At 41.4% G+C, this 19841-nt stretch overlaps 1 protein-coding gene across 4 annotated transcripts in view; it reads right to left on the bottom strand.

The window, feature by feature from the left end:
- The window catches only part of ZNF318 (zinc finger protein 318), a 47937-nt gene extending 32334 nt beyond the window's left edge, over positions 1-15603 (bottom strand). For 3 of the 4 annotated variants that reach the window (XM_079148081.1, XM_079148079.1, XM_079148080.1), the window contains exons 1-5: positions 13886-15603; positions 11272-11423; positions 5132-5771; positions 2057-3502; positions 474-573 (exon numbers count right to left, since the gene is read on the bottom strand). In XM_079148081.1, coding sequence (XP_079004207.1) covers positions 474-573; positions 2057-3502; positions 5132-5771; positions 11272-11423; positions 13886-14344 — 2797 coding nt within the window. In that variant the 5' untranslated portion in view covers positions 14345-15603. The remainder of the gene's footprint in view (positions 1-473; positions 574-2056; positions 3503-5131; positions 5772-11271; positions 11424-13885) is intronic. The other variant, XM_079148078.1, reaches the window with a different exon arrangement.
- Positions 15604-19841: the final 4238 nt, after the last annotated feature.

The raw sequence follows: 19841 nt of genomic DNA, 5'->3' as shown, positions 1-19841 counted from the left end.
ATTAGTACACTATGGTTATGTATGTGAATTCTTTGTTTTATACAGAAGCCACAAAGAGTCATATCTACAATTTACTGTAACTTACTGTAAGGATTCAGGTAAAATTACACATTCACACACACACACACACACACACACACACACACACACACACACACAAATAGAGCAAATGTAGTAAGATGTTAATAATCTGGGAAAAGAGTACCTGAGAATTCTTTGTACTGTTACTGCAACTTGTCTCTAGGTATATGTTAATGATAATTATTATTTGTGTGTATATGTGTAGTGCTGGGGACAGAATCCAAGGCTTTGTGCATGATAGGCAAGTAAAGAGCCACATCCCCAGACCTTTGTAAAAAAAAAAAAATTTTTAAGCCAGACTTTAAGTCACTGAACCTGAGAGTAACTATACCTCTTTACTTGGGTCTCCTACTAAAGTTAAAAAGTAGGCATGCAAAGGAGGTGCCTGATACCTTGTTGTTTATGAAGCCGCTCCAACTCAGTCCTGAGATAGTACATTTTTTTCTGGCGGGCCTCCCGGTCACTCTTTAGTTTTTCCCTCTCTTCAATAACCTGCAAAGTACAAAAAGGTAAGAGAGTCCCTCAGCTTCCAACATTCTCCCTTTCCTACTGCTCTCTTCAAGAAAGCTTTGTGCTATATATCCTTTTTTAAAGTTTGGTGTTTTTTTTTGTTTTTTTTTGTTTTTTTTGTAGTTGGAGATGAACACAATACCTTTATTTTATTTATTTTCATGTGGTACTGAGGATCAAACCCAGTCCCTCACATGTGCTAGGCAAACATTCTACCACTGAGCCACAACCCAGCCCTGTGCTATATATCTTAAGCTAAGGACCAAATGCCTATACACAGATGTTCTGACTATGTAGTGAACCCCAGAATAGCATTATCCTTCTTTTTAGAACTACACTGCCCAGAAAGTACTCTTTATGCAAGACACGCCTAGAGTCACTGACAGCAACTACTGGACAGTGGTTCTGAGCCCAAAAGGAACCATGGAGAAGGGAACTAATGTTTGTTATGGGTGAGTCACTGTATCAGGTGCATTACCTATTTCATATTATTTAGTCCTCACATTTTCTTTATTTTACAGTCAAGAAAACTGAGGTTGTGCAAGATTAAGTAACTTACCCAAAAGTCACAGAGTAAGAATACCTTTAAAAAAGGTGTATCTGCCCTAAAGTTCATGATATTTCAACCACATTACTACCACCTAATGGAAAAAAAACAAGCCAGTGAGAAAACCCTACAAATTATCAGCCCTGACTTAAGTGCTAGCTCTTAAAAGTGCTTAGTCTCCAAACACTGTCTCTCAAGTCTTAAGTTTCATATTTAGTGAACCTATTCCCTTTCCCAAAAGAAGTCAATAAAACTAAAGGTTGAAGTTGAGGGTATAAAGACTGAAAGTATCCAACTACAACAGAAAATTTTTAAAAAAATTTTTTCTTTTGTTTGGTTTTGGGTTTTTTTTGTTTTTGTTTTTGTTTTGTCTACTAAAGATTAGCTAATATTTTTTAAACTGGAAAAAAAAATGAGAATATGGGAGACTTCAAGACTCCCAGCTCCTACCCTCAGTGTTCTAAGACCATTACTATGTACCAAGAAATAAACATTTTAAAAAGTCAGCTGGGTGTGGTGGTGCACGCCTGTGATCCCAGGAACTCAGGAGGCTGAAGCAGGACTGCAAGCTCAAGGATATCCTCTGCAATTTAGCAAGGCCCTAAGCAACTTGGCAAGACCCTGTCTCAAAACAAAACATAAAAGGGCTGGGGATGTAGGTCAGTGGTAAAGCACCTCTAGGTTCAATTCCCAGGATCCAAAATTGTCTATCAATCACAGTGACCTATGGCCACACATTTTGTTTAGATGTAATGAGAAAACATGTAAGATCAAAGAGGCTATATATATTACTTAGGGTAATGACAGTAACATCTAAATAAACTGGAAGGGATTTATAAATTTTCAGCCCCTTCTAAATGACAATTTTTATGTTAAAACAGAAAACTTGGACATGCGATACCCAAAGCTAACATTTACCTTCTGCTTCTGGGAGGCACGGTTCTTTTCATCAGAGATCTTCTCTGGATTATATCTTATGAGTGATGGAATAGATACCTGCACAGGCACTTGGGCAGTAGGAATTGGGCCTAGGACTGACTCCTCCTGTTTTGGCTCATCAGGAGTCACAGTGGGGATCACACGGAGATTGGGACGGCTACGAGTAGCTTGTTTAGTTACTGGCATTATTCTGTGGGGTTCAGGTAGAGGGTGGCTTGATGGTTGAGAGGCAGGGTACATGGGCCATCTTGAAGCTGCATATGCCATGTAGTGCCTGTAGGCATCAAAGGAGGCAGGGGGAATGGCAGGTCCCTGGTAGTTTGGAGGTATTCGAGCTGCAGCAAACTGGGAGGTCCTTGGCATATGAAATTGAGATAAAGAAGCAGAGTGTGGAAGTCTAATTGGAGTAGATGGGGCTGATGGTAACATGCACCTGACTGCAACAGATGACTGAAACCCACTGCCAACCACCTCTGGTCCTGAAATACGACCCACTGGATGGTCAGACTTTAGGAATGGAGGGCTATTTTTTGTGAGCAGGTAAGGATCCACAGGGGAGGTTGGATGTGGATGGGACACTTCTGGGGAGTGGGTATTGCTATGGTGTGCCTCCCTGCTCTCTAGTCTATGGATGGAATCTGAAGAGCGTCGATCAGCTGAGAAACGGTGATCCACTGAGGAGCGGTCAATTGAAAAGTGTCGGTCAACAGAGGAACGGCGGTCAGCTGAGGAGCGTGATGATGGCTTTTTGCCATGAAGTCGTTCCTGGGTGCGTGCAGCCAGTTTACTAATCTCTGCTACTCCAATATCCAGTCCTATGGTCTTAAGCAAGTCATGAATCTTGGCATATTCTGGATTGGTATCTTCCAGTGATTCTAGTTTTATAGCTGGAGGTGAAGAGGACAGGGAGCTTGCCTTCTGCCTCACAACTTCACTCTCAGAACCCCCAAGTGTCTTTGGTGGGGATTCCACCTTTAAATCCTCTTCTTCATCCCCATAGAGAAATTTCTCCTCGTCCTCAATGTCAGGAAAGCTACGTCGCCTTTTTTCCTGCGTACTGGTAGAATCAGCCAACATGCTCAGAATGCGGGAAAAACCACTGCCGTCCTGGCTAGCTCTCTCATGGGGGAGTAACAAATCTGTGTGTCGTTCAGGTCCCTCAGATTTCAAATCCAATTTCTCCTTGCGGCACAGGAAACTTCCAAATTTTTCTCTTAGAGGGCTGCTGTCTTTGGGCAGCCCAGGGAGGGCACCCCATTGATAGAGATTGCCGGGAGGTTCCTTCAGGGCAGTCTCCACTGTAGTTCCCTTGTTTTCAATCTCTGAGGCAAAAGCAGCAATAGCACCACTTAGTGGAAGAGATGAGTGTCCGGAGTAAAGAGTGTGATCCTGGTTGGAGCTAGTACTGCTGGAAAAACTCTCAAGCTGCAAAGACAAACACAGTTGTATTTAGCCCCTATGCAGAATCTCAGAACACTATTTATTGAGATTAATACTTAAAACTTTGTTCTTCCTGAATTAAAAGGAAGATACAAGTACAGATAAAATGGAGAGCATAAGCTGGGTGCGGTGGCACATGCCTATAATTCCAGTGACTATGGAGGCTGAGACAGGAGGATTTCAAGTTCAAAGAAAACCTCAGCAACTTAGTGAGGTCCTAAGCAACTTAGTGAGATCCTTTCTCAAAAAAAAATAAATAAATAAAAAAATAAAGGGCTGAATATGTAACTCAGTGGTTAAGTACCTGAGTTCAATCCCTAGTACCAAACCAAACCAAATAGAGGAGTATCCTGTTGCTCAGTGGTAGAGTGCTTACCTAGCACATGAGGCACTGAGTTCAATCCTCAGCACCACAGAAAATAAATAAAATGCAGGTATTGTGTCCATCTACAACTTAAAAAAAAAGGAGTATCCTTAGCCAAGTTCAAGATATCTTCAGATGTCTCTACTGTAACTAGAAGAAACAGAAAATGAGGTATATTGGATGGAATCTTCACCTTTGCCCATTTGTTTTGGTCTTTATCAAGGAATTTGAAAGCAGAAAGATTCTAGAGATCCCTTAGTTTATATTCATTTCTATGGATCCCCAAAGAAAAATATATATACAAGTGGCACTACTTTGAAGTGGAGACTGGAAGCTCTGGAATCCTAACTGGTCAGCCCACCCTTGCATCTTTAAGTGCTCTTTTGCACTTTTTCAGAAGCCTTTAGCTAAACTAGGGTCTTGCCTGGTCATCTTTTCATAGGTTAACAAAAAAATATCAAAACCCAGAATGGTGAAGTAACTTGTCTAAAAATCACACAGTAAGCTGGTGGCAGAGGTGGGTCCAAAATCAGAATCACTTGATTTTTGGTCTAGTATCCTACAACTCATACATTTGCCTTCCCTCTAAAGAGAGATGAGGAAATTCAGATAATCTATTTCCATTGCCCTTCAAGCTCCATTTCCAAGAAACCCATATTCAAAGATTCCTGCAGGGTTATCCTAGGAAAAAACTTACAGTAGATACTTGCCAAAAAGTCTGCTCACCACATATAAATAAATAAAATAGAGGTGTTCATCTACAACTAAAAAATGTTTAAAAAATAATTAAAAGGAATAATGGTATATAAAAAAATTTTTTTTTATACAGTAAGGTGCAGTGGCAAACGCTTATAATCCCAGCACCTCAGGAGGAGGAGGAGGATCTCAAGTTCAAAGTCAGCCTCAGAAACGGGTAGGCGCTAAGCAACTCAGTGAGACCATGTCTCAAAATAAAATACAAAGTAGGGCTGAGGCTGTGGCACAGTGGTCGAGTGCCCCTAAGTTCAATTCCCATTACCCTCTCTTCAAAAAAAAAAAAAAAACTTAAGAGAATAGAACCCCTTTACTGATGCATTATGAAGCCCACAGTTTCATTTGAAGAATCCTAGAAGGTACAGCTAATAGGTATTTAACAATATTGGTCCAGCATACAGTACAAAGACACTTTTAGGGACACAGCCCCCAAGAAAGTAACCAGGCTTTAAGATATTAAAGGGACTAGCAAGAGACCCTAGAAGGGCAACAGAGACCTGCACAGAAGGCTCCATGTCCACCTCAATCCGCTTCTTCAGAATGGATTTCTTAGGCATCAGAGATACTTCCTCAGGCCGATGCAAAGAATATCCTGGCTCTGATGCTGTAAGGACACCTGACAATCCAGGAATGGAACAGCTAGTGCCATCACCATCAACTCCCACCAGCTCCTGACTCAAGCTCCTGCTTCGTTCCTCCTCTTCCTCTCGCTTTCTCCTGGCAAGGTCCAGCTCTCGAAACTCAGGGTCTAGAAACCTAGGACTTGGGCTTCGTCTACGCTGTCGATAATTGCGAGTCCCTGATGTAAAACTTGGGTGATCCCCTCCCATGCTGTGTATCTTCTCTGCGTCATCATAACGGGGCCTTTTGGCCTCTCGGTTTCGTTCCTCAGCTCGCATAGAGTAGGAGCCTTTGAGTTTGTCTCTATTCCGTTCTGTTCCCCGCAACAGTTCTTCATGACAACTGACATGGGGACTATAATCAGATCGATGAAGGAAAGCTTCTCTTGTTCGGTAGTCCTCATCCAGTTGTCCCAAGAAGGGACTAAGAGGCCCCTCCTCCCGGGAAATATATCGCTCAAGACCCCGAGAACATTGGGAGCTTCGAGTGAAGACAGAATCATCAGTCAGGTCATCCCTGAGGAAAGAGACAAGCATCACTGAAAATAATGGGCTTGGAAAAAACAAAACTAGACAAGCCTAAGAAACTGATATTTGACAAGGGGGCTATAGAATGCTCAGGGCAAAAGACAATAATCATGGAGTCCAAGAACAAATCTATATGTAAAAATGAAACATGTCCCCTGGGGACATAGGTAGCTTCAGCCACAAACCAAGGGGTGATATATATTACCAATATATCTAGATAGAGCTTTCAGGCTAACTTCTTTGATTAGACTAGGGATTCAGAGTATCATACCATGGTTTGGGAGATGTGAAAACACCACCAACAGACTACAAAGAGTCCCTGTTTACACAATCCATACTAACTAAATTCTAGCTCTTTGTAATTGAAAGTGTGGTCTGGACCAGCAGCATAAGCATTACCTGGGAACTTAATAGAAATCAAGATTCTTAAGCTCTGTCCCACACCTACTGAACCAGAATCTGTATATTAGTGAGATCTCAAGGCAATTTATATGTAAAATCTGAGAAACACCAGTCCAGAACAGTGTTTTTCTAAAGTTGTGTTCCATAGAGATTCTAAAGAGTACTTAGGAGCTGCCTTAAGAAAAGAGGTGCTAGGAAAGCAGAACCAGAAAAGCTGCAGGCTTTCTACCCCATTTAAATTGTATTAGCACCAACTTTATGTCTACATATTAGTTTTACATAATATTTCATTTGGGAAAAAAAGACTGTCATTGCGGAGAAAACTAAAAATCACCCTCTTTCCTGTCTTACCTGAATATCCACAAGCACTGTGCTAATCTTGGACTCCCAAAACGGTTAAGTGATGGTTTGGCTCAATGTATGTTTTTTATTTTATAGAAATACAAAGGACTCAGCTCTTTGTAGCATGACAGTCAAACTATAGAATGAGACACCTGTCCCTTCAGCTCGAGTTCTATACCACACACACTAGACCTAACCTGTTTTGGGTACTATGGTCAAAGAACTTCTATGATCCAAAAAAGAAAGTTTCTGATTTAAATCATAGAAATAAAGATCCTCTAGCACTTTAAGCATGTAAATTTTAAGTAATTTGAATAAAAATTGAGTGCTTCCATATCACTCACATTCCATTATGAATTATCATCTAGAGATGGTAAATATTGGTATCTTCTAGTTTATAATAGCTACTTTTTGTTTTTGTTTCTAGAAATGACTTTCCTTTTCTTTCTTTCTTTTTTTTTTCTTTTAATAGTTGTTTTCTTATCTCTGGAACTACCTTAGCAGAACATCAAAAGTTGCCTTTTCTTATTCACCAGCCCTACCTTTTTTCAAAGTTATAGATTTGAGCAACAGCTATAAATAACTTTATGAAAAGTTACAAAGGTTAAACTTCATGACCTCTTCTACAAAGATGCCACCTTTGGGATTCCAGATTTCTGTTTCCCACTTCCTCCCCAGGAATCTGGAAAATTCTGAGGCCTCAACTTACCATGGAACAGAAAGCAATGTGAATGGATCAAACATAACTGGAGTAATCAATTTTACTCTATAAATCTGTCAACCATGAACACCTATGTTCATGAATTGAATTACTGCATCACTAAAACACCATCTACGATACATACATATTGGTGTTGGGGGAAAACCCAAGCTACATGGTTACTGGCAAGTTCATCCAAGCTCTCATGTTCAGCTCCCCACTAGAACTATTACATTCAATCACCAAATGGAATACTATAGTGTTCATCATCTAAAGGAACACTATCAAGAAGCTAGAAAGAATAAGATGGCTCTCAGAAAGCCTCAGTTCAGACTTGGAATATCTAGTAAAAAGAAGCGTACAATGAAGGAACTCATATGAACAGTTTTTTTTTTTAAAAAAAAAGCTATCATGTCAATACAGCCAGAAATCAGGTTGCTTACTAGAATTTCATGTTCTCCTTCCTCAGACTCCAAAGAAATAAAAAAGGAAACTGGTTACAAAAAAAGTAAGTCCTAAAAAGGATCACATCTTCTGTAGGCTGGAATAATCCAATGATGGACACTCTAAAAGCCTTGGTTAAATCCAACTGTTTTCTAAAATAAGGTCTACCTATTAAAAAGCTGATTGTTGGATGCGTATAATGGGTATGTGGGTGTTAACAGCATTCTTCTTTACTTTTTTTGTTTTTAAATTTCCATTAAAAAAGTTAAAACATGTAGGACCGGAGGTATAGCTCAGTGGTAGAGCAATTGCCTGTATGCATGAGCCTTGAGTTCAATCCCCAGCACAAAAAGAAGCTTGTCCACTGAAGTGCATAGCAGCATTAGTCATAATTATCAAAAAGTGAAAACAGGGCTGAGGTTGTAGCTCAGTGGTAGAGCACTTGCCTAGTGTAAGTGAGCACTGGATTGAACTCTCAGCACCACATATAAATAAATAAAGGTCCACTGACAATTTAAAAAAATAGAAATTAAAAAAAAAAAAAACAATCCAATGTTATCCATCCATTCACCATTGTTGAATAAACAAATGTGGTATATGCATATAAAGAAACATCAGCAACAAAAAGAAAAAATATAAACATGAAAGAAGCACACAAAGGACTATGTATTATATGATTCTATTTATATGTAATGTCTGAAATAGGCAAATCTGTAGACAAAAAGTAGAATAGTGATTGCCAAGGGCTGAGAGAAGGGTGAGGGGAATAATGGCTAAGGCTGCCAAGTTTCTTTCTGGCATAACAAAATGTTATAAAATTGTAGTGGTATATGTTTAATTTTGTGATTATACTAAAAATCATTGATCTATACATTTTAAATGGATCAATTTGTATGACATTAATTATATCTGAATAAAGTGGTTAAAAATGTATATGATTAAAAAAAAAAAAAGGTTCAGGGCTGGAAGTGCAGCTCAGTAGAACAGTGCTTACACAGCATGCATGAGGCCCTGGGTTCAATTCCCCAGCACTACATATACATGCCCTTTAAAGGCTAAACTCTCCATTCTTTTCCTTTGATGAGTCCTCAAGAAAGATGTCTGCTTCTGTCTTTTCCCTAAGTAAATCAAAGGGAAAAAATTCCTACTCCATCAACCTTTATCAGGACAAAGAGGAGTCAGGAAATGAGAATTCCATGAATGGAATGTTTAATACCCAAAATAACTTTAAACAGGAGAAACTGACCTCATATCTGCTAGTCTTCAAAAGTCAAGAGGCTTAGAATTTTTCATTCGATCTGTTCATGTTCCATTTTCAGAACAAGTTAGAGTCAGTTATAAGGATGCTGAGGTAAGGATTCTTTTTTTTTATACCTTTATTTATTTTTATGTGGTACTGAGAATTGAATCCAGAGCCTCACACATGCTAGAAAAGTACTCTACCACTGAGCCACAACCCGAGCCCACTAAGGTAAGGATATTTTAACAACCCTTGACTTGGGTAACTTGACTGTCACCCAAACTATACAAGACAACAGATTCAAAAATAGAAGAAAAAAACATAAAGAAAATAAAAAACAATACAAGTATAAAGAATGGAAATGGCCTATTTCGTTAGCTAAAGACTAGTCTCACTGTCAGGAGGTATCTTGAGCATGCCAATGGTATATGGCCTGGCTTTAAATAGACAGTAATTATCAACACAAATCATACTTAGCAAGAGAAAAGGAACACAAATGTAGAGGTGGTAAAAGTATAAAGAACGGCCCTTCAGCCTCCATTCAGAACCTTAATCTCAATTTCTTTAAAGCAGACTAGTCTCTCTAAAACACCTAATTCTAGAAAAAAGAATACAGTCCTGGAACTGGGGAGATAGCTCAGTCAGTAGAGTGCTTGCCTTGTAAGCACAAGGTCCTGGGTTCGATCCCCAGCACCCAAAAAAAAAAAAAAAGAATACAGTCCTAAACTCTCTTAAAATTTTATAACTTAAAAGGCAATTGGTTATCTGAAGAACACATGGATAACAAAGTTATAAAAAGGGGCCTAACAAAACATCCTAGGCCTAACAAAAGGAAATGCTGAAGTTACCTCAAAACCTTAGCAAGAAAGAAGAGAATCACACCAGGCACCATCTACCCACACTGACTATTCGATCATTTCCCAAAATAGAAGCAGTTGGAAGGGCAAGAGCTGCTGACTCAATTAAGAGACATAGTCACAAACCTTGAAGCCCTATCTTCAGAAGTTTCAGTATTATATGACATAAAGACTTTCCTGCCTTGCCTCACTGCATCCATAGACACTGGAGCTTTGAAGTAAATTTTTAGCAATAGGAGCACTGTCCTGCCACAGTCTCCACTTCCCTGCCTATGCTCTGTGCACTACTGAACAGTCTCAGTAAGAAAGAACACTTCTTTGATTTACAGCTACTGCTAATCACTTATGAAAACTCCCAGTGTAATGGATACAGACTGAAACAGACAGTCTCAGCTCTGAGAAAAAGAGCTGTCTTGCTCTCCCTCCTTAATTTTTGGCTTTTGGGGTGAAAAATACCTAACATGATTAATTACTAGCTGTATACATAGTTAAATGTGAAATGTATTTGCTCTTCCTTAGCACTAAATAGTTGTAAAGTAGTAAATGAACTTAAACATTTTTAAAAACCTCTTTCTTTTATAGCTTTATACAGTTAACATACATACATATATTAGACATAAATTTATCTAAACCCTTTTTGAATCTGTATTTTGGTTTGGATAAACTTTTTTTGGGGGGCGGGTGCCAGGGATTGAACTCAGGGGCACTCAATCACTGAGCCACATCCTCAGTCCTATTTTGTATCTTATTTAGAGACAGGGTCTCGCTAAGTTGCTTAGCACCTAGCTTTTGCTGAGGCTGGCTTTGAGCACTCAATTCTGCTGCCTCAGTTTACCAAGTTGCTGGGATTACAGGAGTGCACCACCATGCCTGGCTTGGATAAACCTTTGAAGTTTGTTTTTTTAAGCACCGTTTAAAAAAAAAAATCCTTTTTCCAGAATTGTACTTTATATAAGGGATTCCTCAGTTATAATAATTTACAATCCATGCTATTTCAACTATTTTTTATTTCAGGGATTCTGATTATGTCTCTTCAGCATACTCTTTTTATCTGTACCAAGATGAGCTTTTAAAAATCATTTCAACCACCCCATTGCCTATAATCCCGGTGGCTCGGGAGGCTGAGGTAGGAGGATTGTGAGTTCAAAGCCAGCCTCAGTAAAACCAAGGCACTAAGCAACTCAGTGAGACACTTTCTCTAAATAAAATACAAAATAGGGCTGGGGATGTGGCTTAGGGGCCAAGTGCCCCTGAGTTCCATCCCCAGTAACTCCCCCCCACCAAAAAAAATTTCCATCATACAATTCATTCAGAAACAGTCTCCATATCCTCAGTATGCTTTCCCCACTCACAAAGTCATTTCCAATGTTATACTTTGTTCTGGACACATGGACACAGGGAATAAGTTCAGTGCTGGCACCATTCTTTCAAATACATTATGTGGAAAACAGCAACCTTTCTGCCTTCCAATACTAGTATAGTGCATCTGCTTAGTGAAGCCTACCTGTCCATGTCCTCCAGATTATCCACTGGTGACCCCAGCCGATCACTAAGTCGTCGTCGTTCTGGTGTGCTAACACAAAAGTGGTCATTGCCAACAGTGATCCTTAAGCTCTGTTCTAAAGAAGAGTCAGAACGCAGACTAGGAGATCGTCTCTACAAAAGTAAAAAAATTATACGGTAGTAATATGGTCAAGACATCACTATGCCTGAAAATGTTCTCTCTACTCACAAAGTTGTGGCTCAATAAGATGAGAAATTGTTGATAAGAAACTACTCCAAAAAGCATTTTTTGACATTTTCATTTTTTTAGAAATAAAAGCCCACACCTCTAATCCTCCCAAACAGTGACCTCTGGCTCTTAATGGGCATGAGAACAGAGAGGTGCTCTCAGAATCTATACATTCTAGAGAAGGAGGCAAGCCAAAAACAGGTTTTTTAAAAAAGTAGGTCTAATAGCAGCAAGTGCTATAAAGTTATTAAAACATGATACCATGAAAGACAGGAAGAAGAGTTACTACAGATAGGCTCTGTAGATGGATTTTCTGAGATGGTATCATTTAATCTAGGCCATGACTGTGGAGATGTCAGTCTTGCAAAGAAAAAAGATGTTTTAAGTGAAGGGAAGAATTACCTGGGTAATGAGCTTGGCAAGTTTTGGATAACAAAAAGCCAGCCTGTATGGTCACAGCAAAATGACACAGATAGACAGAAACCATGGTTGGTAAATTCTAATTTTTATTTTTACTGGGATAAGAACTACAGAAGGGCTTTAAGGGAATGCTGTGATCTGACATTTTTTGTCTTCAGGTGCACTGCTCACACCCTCACCTATCTTTATTCACATCACCTTCTTGGGAGGGCTTTCCCTATCAAAATTGCAATTCCCTTCTCTGCCACTGCATTTCTTCTCTTATTATCCCATTTGTCCGGCTAAAATTTAAATTGAGAGTTTTTGTCTGGTTTGTTCACTGTCCTGCCTAATGCATGGTAGATGCTTAATAAATACTTATCAAATGTTATGAGAGTTTTAAAAATCATTTTGATTTCTATATCCAGAATAAACTGAAGGATAGTAAGACTGAAAATGTAAAGGAGCCAAATGCAACTATCCAGGGAAAGGGTAATAGGAAAGTGATGGCAAAGAATAGTTTTGAGGGTATAATTTGGAGATACAAATGATAGGTTAGACAGATGTGGTTAATATGACAGATTAGATGCAGGGAGAAGGGAGATAATGACAATTTTTGATATGAACAACAGGTGATATCATTTTGTGACAAAAGACTGGAGCAAATAAACTGTACACTAGAAAAAGAGGCAGGCTGTGGAAACAAGTATTCTATCTTTGCTTTCTCTGTAGTGACTGACACTCAGACTGACACAGCTCAGTTTTGAAAATCTTAAGTCAATTCACCTATGACCAGGGTAGCCAGAGTACTTGGATACATGCTAGAAAGGTACTCAAGAAAATGGAAACTTTGTCATGGGGTTAAAAGGCAGATTGATGAAATGAAAACTGAAACAAATTCCAAAACGCCATTCCCTGTGCAGAAGCTCTAATACAGTAGTGGTTATCTGAGAGGTCAGTATATATGTATAAACTAAAAACTGTTTTCCCCCTTTGGGTGCTGGGGATAGAACCCAGGGTCTCACAGATTAGGTAAGCACTCTACCACTGACCTATGCCCCCAGCCTCCTAAATTAAATTTCTTAATCTTATGTTCTATTCCTGTAGCAGTAAAACACAATGGTTAAAATCATGGGCCTTAGGGCTGGTGTCGTGGCTCAGTGGTAGACCGCTTGCCTAGCATGTGTGAGGCACTGGGTTTGATTCTCAGTCTGGCATATAAATAAATAAAATAAAGTCCACTGACAACTAAACAAATATTAAAAAGAATGGGTTGTGCAAACTAGACGTGAGTTGAATCTCAGCTCCACCACAGTTTCAGTCTTAGCTCTGTCACCTTGGTCAATTTACTTAAGTCTCTCTGGGTTTGTTCCTCAGCTGTACAATAAGAAATAATATCTGCTTCACCTCAAAGGGTCGTGAGCGTTTAAAACAATGTGTGAAGAACTAAGCACAGTCCCCATCCTACAACTCACTGAGTGTTAGTAGCTATCGCGACTGTGGCTATGCACGCTTCATTTCGGAAAGCAGTTCCAATCTAGATCCGCTAACAGGTTATCCCGCTAAGGTTCCCTGACTCGCCACAAAGACGGACATTCCGGCGGCTTTGTGAAGATCCAGGGGTCAGCTCAGGTAGGGGAGTAAAACCCCACGGAACCCCGAGGAAGCGTCAACTCTCCAAAAAGAACCAGCACACGGCTGGATGAAAATCCCCTCGCCCTGGCAAACTTTTCCACACCTCTCCGCTGAGTGAGAACCAGTCTCGCTAAGAAACGGAGCTCTCCCTCCCGACCAGACGCCCGTGCGGGTCCCGAGTCCGTTATTATATAAACGAAGCTTCCGGGGCTGACAGGGACCTCGGGCTCTGGTGTCGCCGAGGACTCCTGTCTAGAGGCCTTGGCGCCCGGGCTGAGGGCGTTTCTGGGAGCGGGAACTCTGGGCATGGGGGTCAGGGTATGGGGGAATCCCGGGTAAGGGGTGGGATTACCCGGCTGCCGCTGTCGCCTGGATGGTCTCCGCGGCCGTCCCGGGCGAAGTCGGCGCGGGACTCCCCGCGGCTGCTGCCTCTGAAGCCGGCAGGGCCGGGCGGGAAGAGTCGTCGACCCCGCGGTGGCGACGGGGAGCCGCGACGGGTCCGCGGTGGGGACGGGGAGACACGACGACCCCGCGGTGGGGACGGAGAGGCCCGGCGGCCGCGGGGAGGGGACGGGGAGCCGCGGCGACCCCGCGGCGGAGACGGTGAGGCCCGGCGGCTGCGGTGCCCTGTAGGCGAGCGGGGCCGACGAGCCGGGGTCCGCAACGAGGAGGAGCAGGAGGGCGGCGGCGGAGAGGAGCGGCGAACCGGGCCTGAGGAGGAGCCGGAGCTGCGGCTGATGCGCGGGCCGCCCCCGCCGCCGTCTTTAGGCCGGTGCGAAGAGACGGAGGAGCGGGCGCCGCTGCGGTACATGGCTCCGGCAGCAGCGGCCACGGCGGCAGCTCCGACCCGGGGGCGCCCTGGACGCGGGCCCCGAGCGCGCCGCCACAGCTGCAGCCGCCGCTGCCGCCACCACGGCCGCCGCGCGCCGCCCCCGTCGCCGGAGTAGCCCCCTCCCCTCGGCGCCGCGCCGCGCTGCCCCTGGGGCCGGGCCGAGCGCGCTCCCGGGGCCGCGGCTGGCGGTTGGAGGGCGCGAGCACACGCCCGACACACCCCCGCGCCCTACCGGGCTCCCCGCTTCTCTACTCAGGGAGCGTCCACAGGATCCCTGAGATATGGGGAGGAGCGCGGAAGCTGGACGAGGGGAGGGGAGCTGAAGCGCGCGCCCAGCGATCCGCACGCTCCGCCTCCCAGCCTGCAAGATGGCGGCTGCCGAACCACCCACTTCCCTCCCCCCCCCCGTGATCACGTGACGTCGAGGGCCGCGGTGGGCGGGGCGGAAGAGCTGGATTAGCGGGAGCGGGAGTAGATCTTCCGGGCGTGCCAGCGGCCTTGGGACCGCTTGGTCCCAGCGTTTGCGAGTTAGTTGGTGCTTTCCCTACTCCCCAACGCTGTTACTATATGAGGGGGACGATAAGTTATAAACGGTGAGAATATAAACACCCCGAAACTTTAATTCTGTCAGAGGTTACCCGCCTCAGCAAGAGCGCCCACCAAAGCCCTCGCCCCTACAGAGGCAGGGTCACTACCATCAGTTTGCTTTCCAGTCTGCCCAATTTCTAGAGGTTGGAATTGAGGTTAGGAAGGAGCAGAGTGGGTGGTTAGAATCAAACATAAAACAGACATCGGAGTAAATTTTCGAGAAGTGCTGACCAGACACGGTGGTCTGGCAGAGGTCACTCACCACCAGCAAGCCCATGTCACGACTGACAGGAAGCCTGGCGAGTTTCTGTGAGATGCAGACAATCCCTGCTCACACCACTTCCATTCTATAACCAGGATTTTCTTAGACACCAGTTTCAGGGCTCTGTATCCCAAATACAAAAGTCAAAAAACCAAGCCAGAAGTGCAGTGGTCAAAATACTTGAATAACAGATGGCTTGGTATTTTTAATATTTTAATATTTCTCATCTATCAACTGGACATACAAAGCCAAAAATTGCTATAAAAATCAGATTTCTGATTACACAGAAAATCTGAGTCACAAACTTCCGATTTGCTAGGTATTTTTGTTTGTTTTTTTGGCAGTACTGGAGATCAAACCCAGGACCTTGCTTGTGCTAGGCAAGCTCTTTACTACTGAGCTGGCTCCCCAGTCCCTGCTAGTTTGTTTTTATATTAAATTTAAAATACATTCAATTCCACGTGTTTGTATAATGGCGTATTCTTACATCATAGTTATGTAAAAATGAATAAAAATTTTTACTGGTTGATTTTTCTTATCCTCAGCTCTTCACTGTATATAATTTATATAAAGTAAATAATTCATTTTACTGAAAAAAATTAAAAGCCTGCCTGAGTGTATGCCCTGTCTTTATTAGCATTTCTGTGGATTTTTGTTACCTATTTTTTTTTTTTTTGGTTACTTACATTTTGATGGGATCTAAGTAAATATGAAGAAAATAATCTCTATATAGATTCTTGTAGTCAATACTTGTCAACATATTTTAGATCAGGATTTCTTATACTCATCACTTTTCTTCCTCAATCCTCCTCTAATACTAATTTTTATCAGAGAAGTTGGCCTCCACCTAATAGAGTCAGAAAACTCTCCTGCTTCCCTGTCACACCTAATGCATCATTCTTTGTGTCCTACGTGACACTTCTTGTAGATCTCCTTATTTGTCAGGTATTTTTCAGTGACAGCGGTAGTCTTATTGCAGTAATGAAAATGTAACCAAAACTTTATTAGCATACCCAGTGCGGTGACGAACACCTATCATCCTAGTGGCTCTGGAGGCTAAGACAGAAGGATTGTGAGTTCAAAATCAGCCTCAGAAAAAGCAATGCACTAAGCAACTCAGTGAGACCCTACGTCTAAATGAAATACAAAATAGGGCTGGGGATGTAGCTCAGTGGTACAGCACCCCTGGGTTCAATCCCCGGTATAGGAGTACAGTTGGCTTCCATATTGCCCACCTTGTCATCCCAACACATCCCAACACACTTTTCCCAGGTTGAAGACAAACTCCAGGAGACATGCTCCAAATGTCCTGAAAATTTCTAGTGAATACCTCTGTTTCAATTGACTTTAGGCAAAGGGGAAATATCCCTCCCCAAAGAGATGGGAGAGGAAATAAAGAAATCAGAGGTAATTCTCCAACACAATCCTCATTTTCATATATAGATTTAAAGATGAAACCAGTTAAGGTGCTCTCATGGTCAGTTCATTCTCTCTCTCTTTCTCTCTCTCTCTCTCTCTCTCACACACACACACACACACACACACACAGAGAAACACACCATATAGCAATGACTGATAAAATCTGAAAAAAGAGACCTAGGCTCTGTGCTAAGGACTAAGTTATGTGTCCCCATTCCAAGTTCATATGTTAAAACCCTAATCCCCAATGTGATAGTTTGGAGATGGAGCCTTTGGGAAGTAATTAGTATTAGATAAAGTCACAAAATGGGGTCCTAATGATGGGATTAGTCCCTTATAAGGAGAGGAAGAGACACCAGACCTCTGTTTCTCTGCCACATGAGGTCACAGAGAGAAGGTAGCCATCTGCAAACCAGGAAGGGACCTCTTAGCAGGAACTCTATTGGCACCTTGATGTTTGACTCCCCAGCCTCTATAATTATGAGAAGTAAATATTTGTTATTTAAACCACCTAGTCTATGGTATTTTGTAATAGCAGCCTGAAGAGACTAATACACTCCAAAACAAGATTATCCCACCTCCAAGAATATACCAAAGTGACAGGCCTCTTGGGCTTTGAAATAAGTTTAGAAGCAAGAGTAGGAAATTTAGCTCCTGTGAGGTAAGAGATGCTAGTGCTTCCAGGGGGAGGACTTGGGCCAGGTTTTCAGCTTGCAGCTAAGGGCATCTTTGCCCCTACATGCAAGCTGAGCAAAGCTATTGCAAACCTTCTGCTTGGGGCTATAAGTTTTATGGGGAAGCCATGTGCCAAGTGAGTAGGAGGATAGAAATGTTGACAATCTTTAGATGAGAACTGAGCCTAGGCACTCCCTGCTCAGTGACTGGAATGCCAACACCCTGATATTACCAGTGCTCCTATGTACCAGTAAGAACGGATTAAAGATATGATCTTCTGTTAAATATAGTGGATTCAATCCATGCATTTATCACTATTGAGTCCTAAATCCCGCTTTAAAAAGTTTTATTTGCCTATTTTTAAATGCATAAACTCAACTGGATGTGATGGTACACACCTGTAATCCTAGTTACTTGGGATCTCCCAAGTTGCCAGGGCAACTTGGCAAGACTTTGTCTTAAAAAAAAGTGAGAGTGTAACTCAGAACCTTACCTAGCACACATGAGGCCCTGGGTTCAATCCCTAGTACTAAGAAATAAGAAAAAAAAAAAAATATATATATATATATATATTTAAATTCACATGTACAACCTGTAAATGTGAGGGATGTAATTCCGCATAGGATGGAATTTTGATCAATAAGAGACAGGAGCCAATGAGCAATTTACCCCTATTTCTTCTCCTGTCTCACTTCTCCCAGTATGGTCTTGAGATGCAATTTATTTACTGAGGACCCAGTCGGAAGATTCAGCAGTGTAACTGAGTAGTGTCCAAGTCAATGAAACATCCTCATACTGACCCTGTTCCTTTCCCTACTTCACTTTTTCTCTCTCACATCTGCTCCTTGGACTCCCTATAAAGTCCGGTTCTGGTTTCTAGGGAATCAGGATAACACACTAACAAGAAAAGATTGATATTCTTGATTGTATTAAAATCAACAACTTATGTTTATCAGAAGATGCCATTAAGAGAATGGGGTGGGAAAAGATATATGCTACCGCTAAAAAAAGTACTATATCACAATATGTAAACAGCAGCAATAAAATGATAAAAAGATAAATACTCCAGTAAAAATATGGATAAAATATTTAAGTGTTCAAAAGAAGAAATTCAAATGGCTAGTGAATATATATAACTTCACAGGTAATCGTGAAAATACAAATTAAAACCATAATGAGGTAACACTTTATACTCACTAACCTGGCTAAAATTCCAGACATTGGTGAATATGTAGAACAAGGGACATTCTTATACATTGCATGTAGTAATATAAATTAGTACAACCTCTTTGGAGAACAGTTTGGCCTTTCTACAAAAGTTGAAAATGACCACATGATTCAATTCCCAGGTATATATCCTACAGAAATACATGCACAAGCATATTAATTGCTAAGTACAAGAATGTTCACAGTAGCTTTATTTTTTAATTAATTAATTGTTTTGTGTACTAAGGATTGAACTCTGGGTGCTCTACCACTGGGCTGCATCCCCAACCTTTTCTATTCCTTTATTTTGAGACAGGGTCCAGCTTAAGTTGCCAAAGCTGACCCTTGTGATCCTCCTGACTCAACCTCCTGAGTTACAGAGATTACAGGCGGTATCACCACATCCAGCTTCATAGTAGCTTTATTTGTGATAGCCAAATATTGAATATAGTCTACATATTCTGTAACAGTAAACTAAATGGTTATTCAAGGGCATACTATATAGCATTGTAAATAAACTGTTTTTCTGAACAACAAATGAATCCGAAGAAGCCAAGGAAAAGAGACACAAAATAATATATACCGCATTATTCTATTTACATAATATTTTCCACATTTTTATTACTGTGTTACGATTACACATAATGTCAGGATTTCTTACATATTTATACACACAGGTGATATAACAATATAATCTGGTCAATATTGTTCCTCAGTAGTTCCCCTTTCATTTCCTCCAGTCCTTGTCCTCTATTTCACTGTCCTCTGTGCTATTTTCATGGATCACCCCACACCTTTGTTTTCCTTTTTCCTCTTTAGCTTCCAAATATGAGAGAAAACATATGACCCTTGACTTTCTGAGCTTGTGAGTTTGACTTTTTTTTCACTTAAGATAATGCTCTTAAGTTCCATCCATTTTCCTGCAAATGACATAATTTCATTCTTTTTTATAGATGAATGAACTCCATTGTGTATATATATTACATTTTTTTTATTCATTCATCCATTAATGGATACCTAGGCTGATATCATAGTTTGGCTATTGTGAATTGTGCTACTATAAACATGGGTATTCACGAATCACCATTGTATGATGACTTTAATTCTTTAGGATAAATACTGAGGAGTGATATAGCTAATGCCTAGTCTTTTGAGGAACCTCCATACTGATTTCTACAGTGGTTGTACTAATTTACAATACCACCAACAGTGTTAAAAATGTTCCTTTTGGTTTGGAGGATTTAGCTTAGTGGCAGAGCGCTTGCCTAGCATGCACAGGCCATGAGTTTGGTCCTCAGCCCTGAAAAAAAAAAAAAAAGAGTGAAA

Source organism: Sciurus vulgaris (assembly GCF_902686455.1).
Source record: "Sciurus vulgaris genome assembly, chromosome: 7".
Classification (NCBI taxonomy): domain Eukaryota; kingdom Metazoa; phylum Chordata; class Mammalia; order Rodentia; family Sciuridae; genus Sciurus; species Sciurus vulgaris.
Note: the sequence above shows the minus strand (reverse complement) of the source record. Positions and strands in the feature narration are given on the sequence as shown.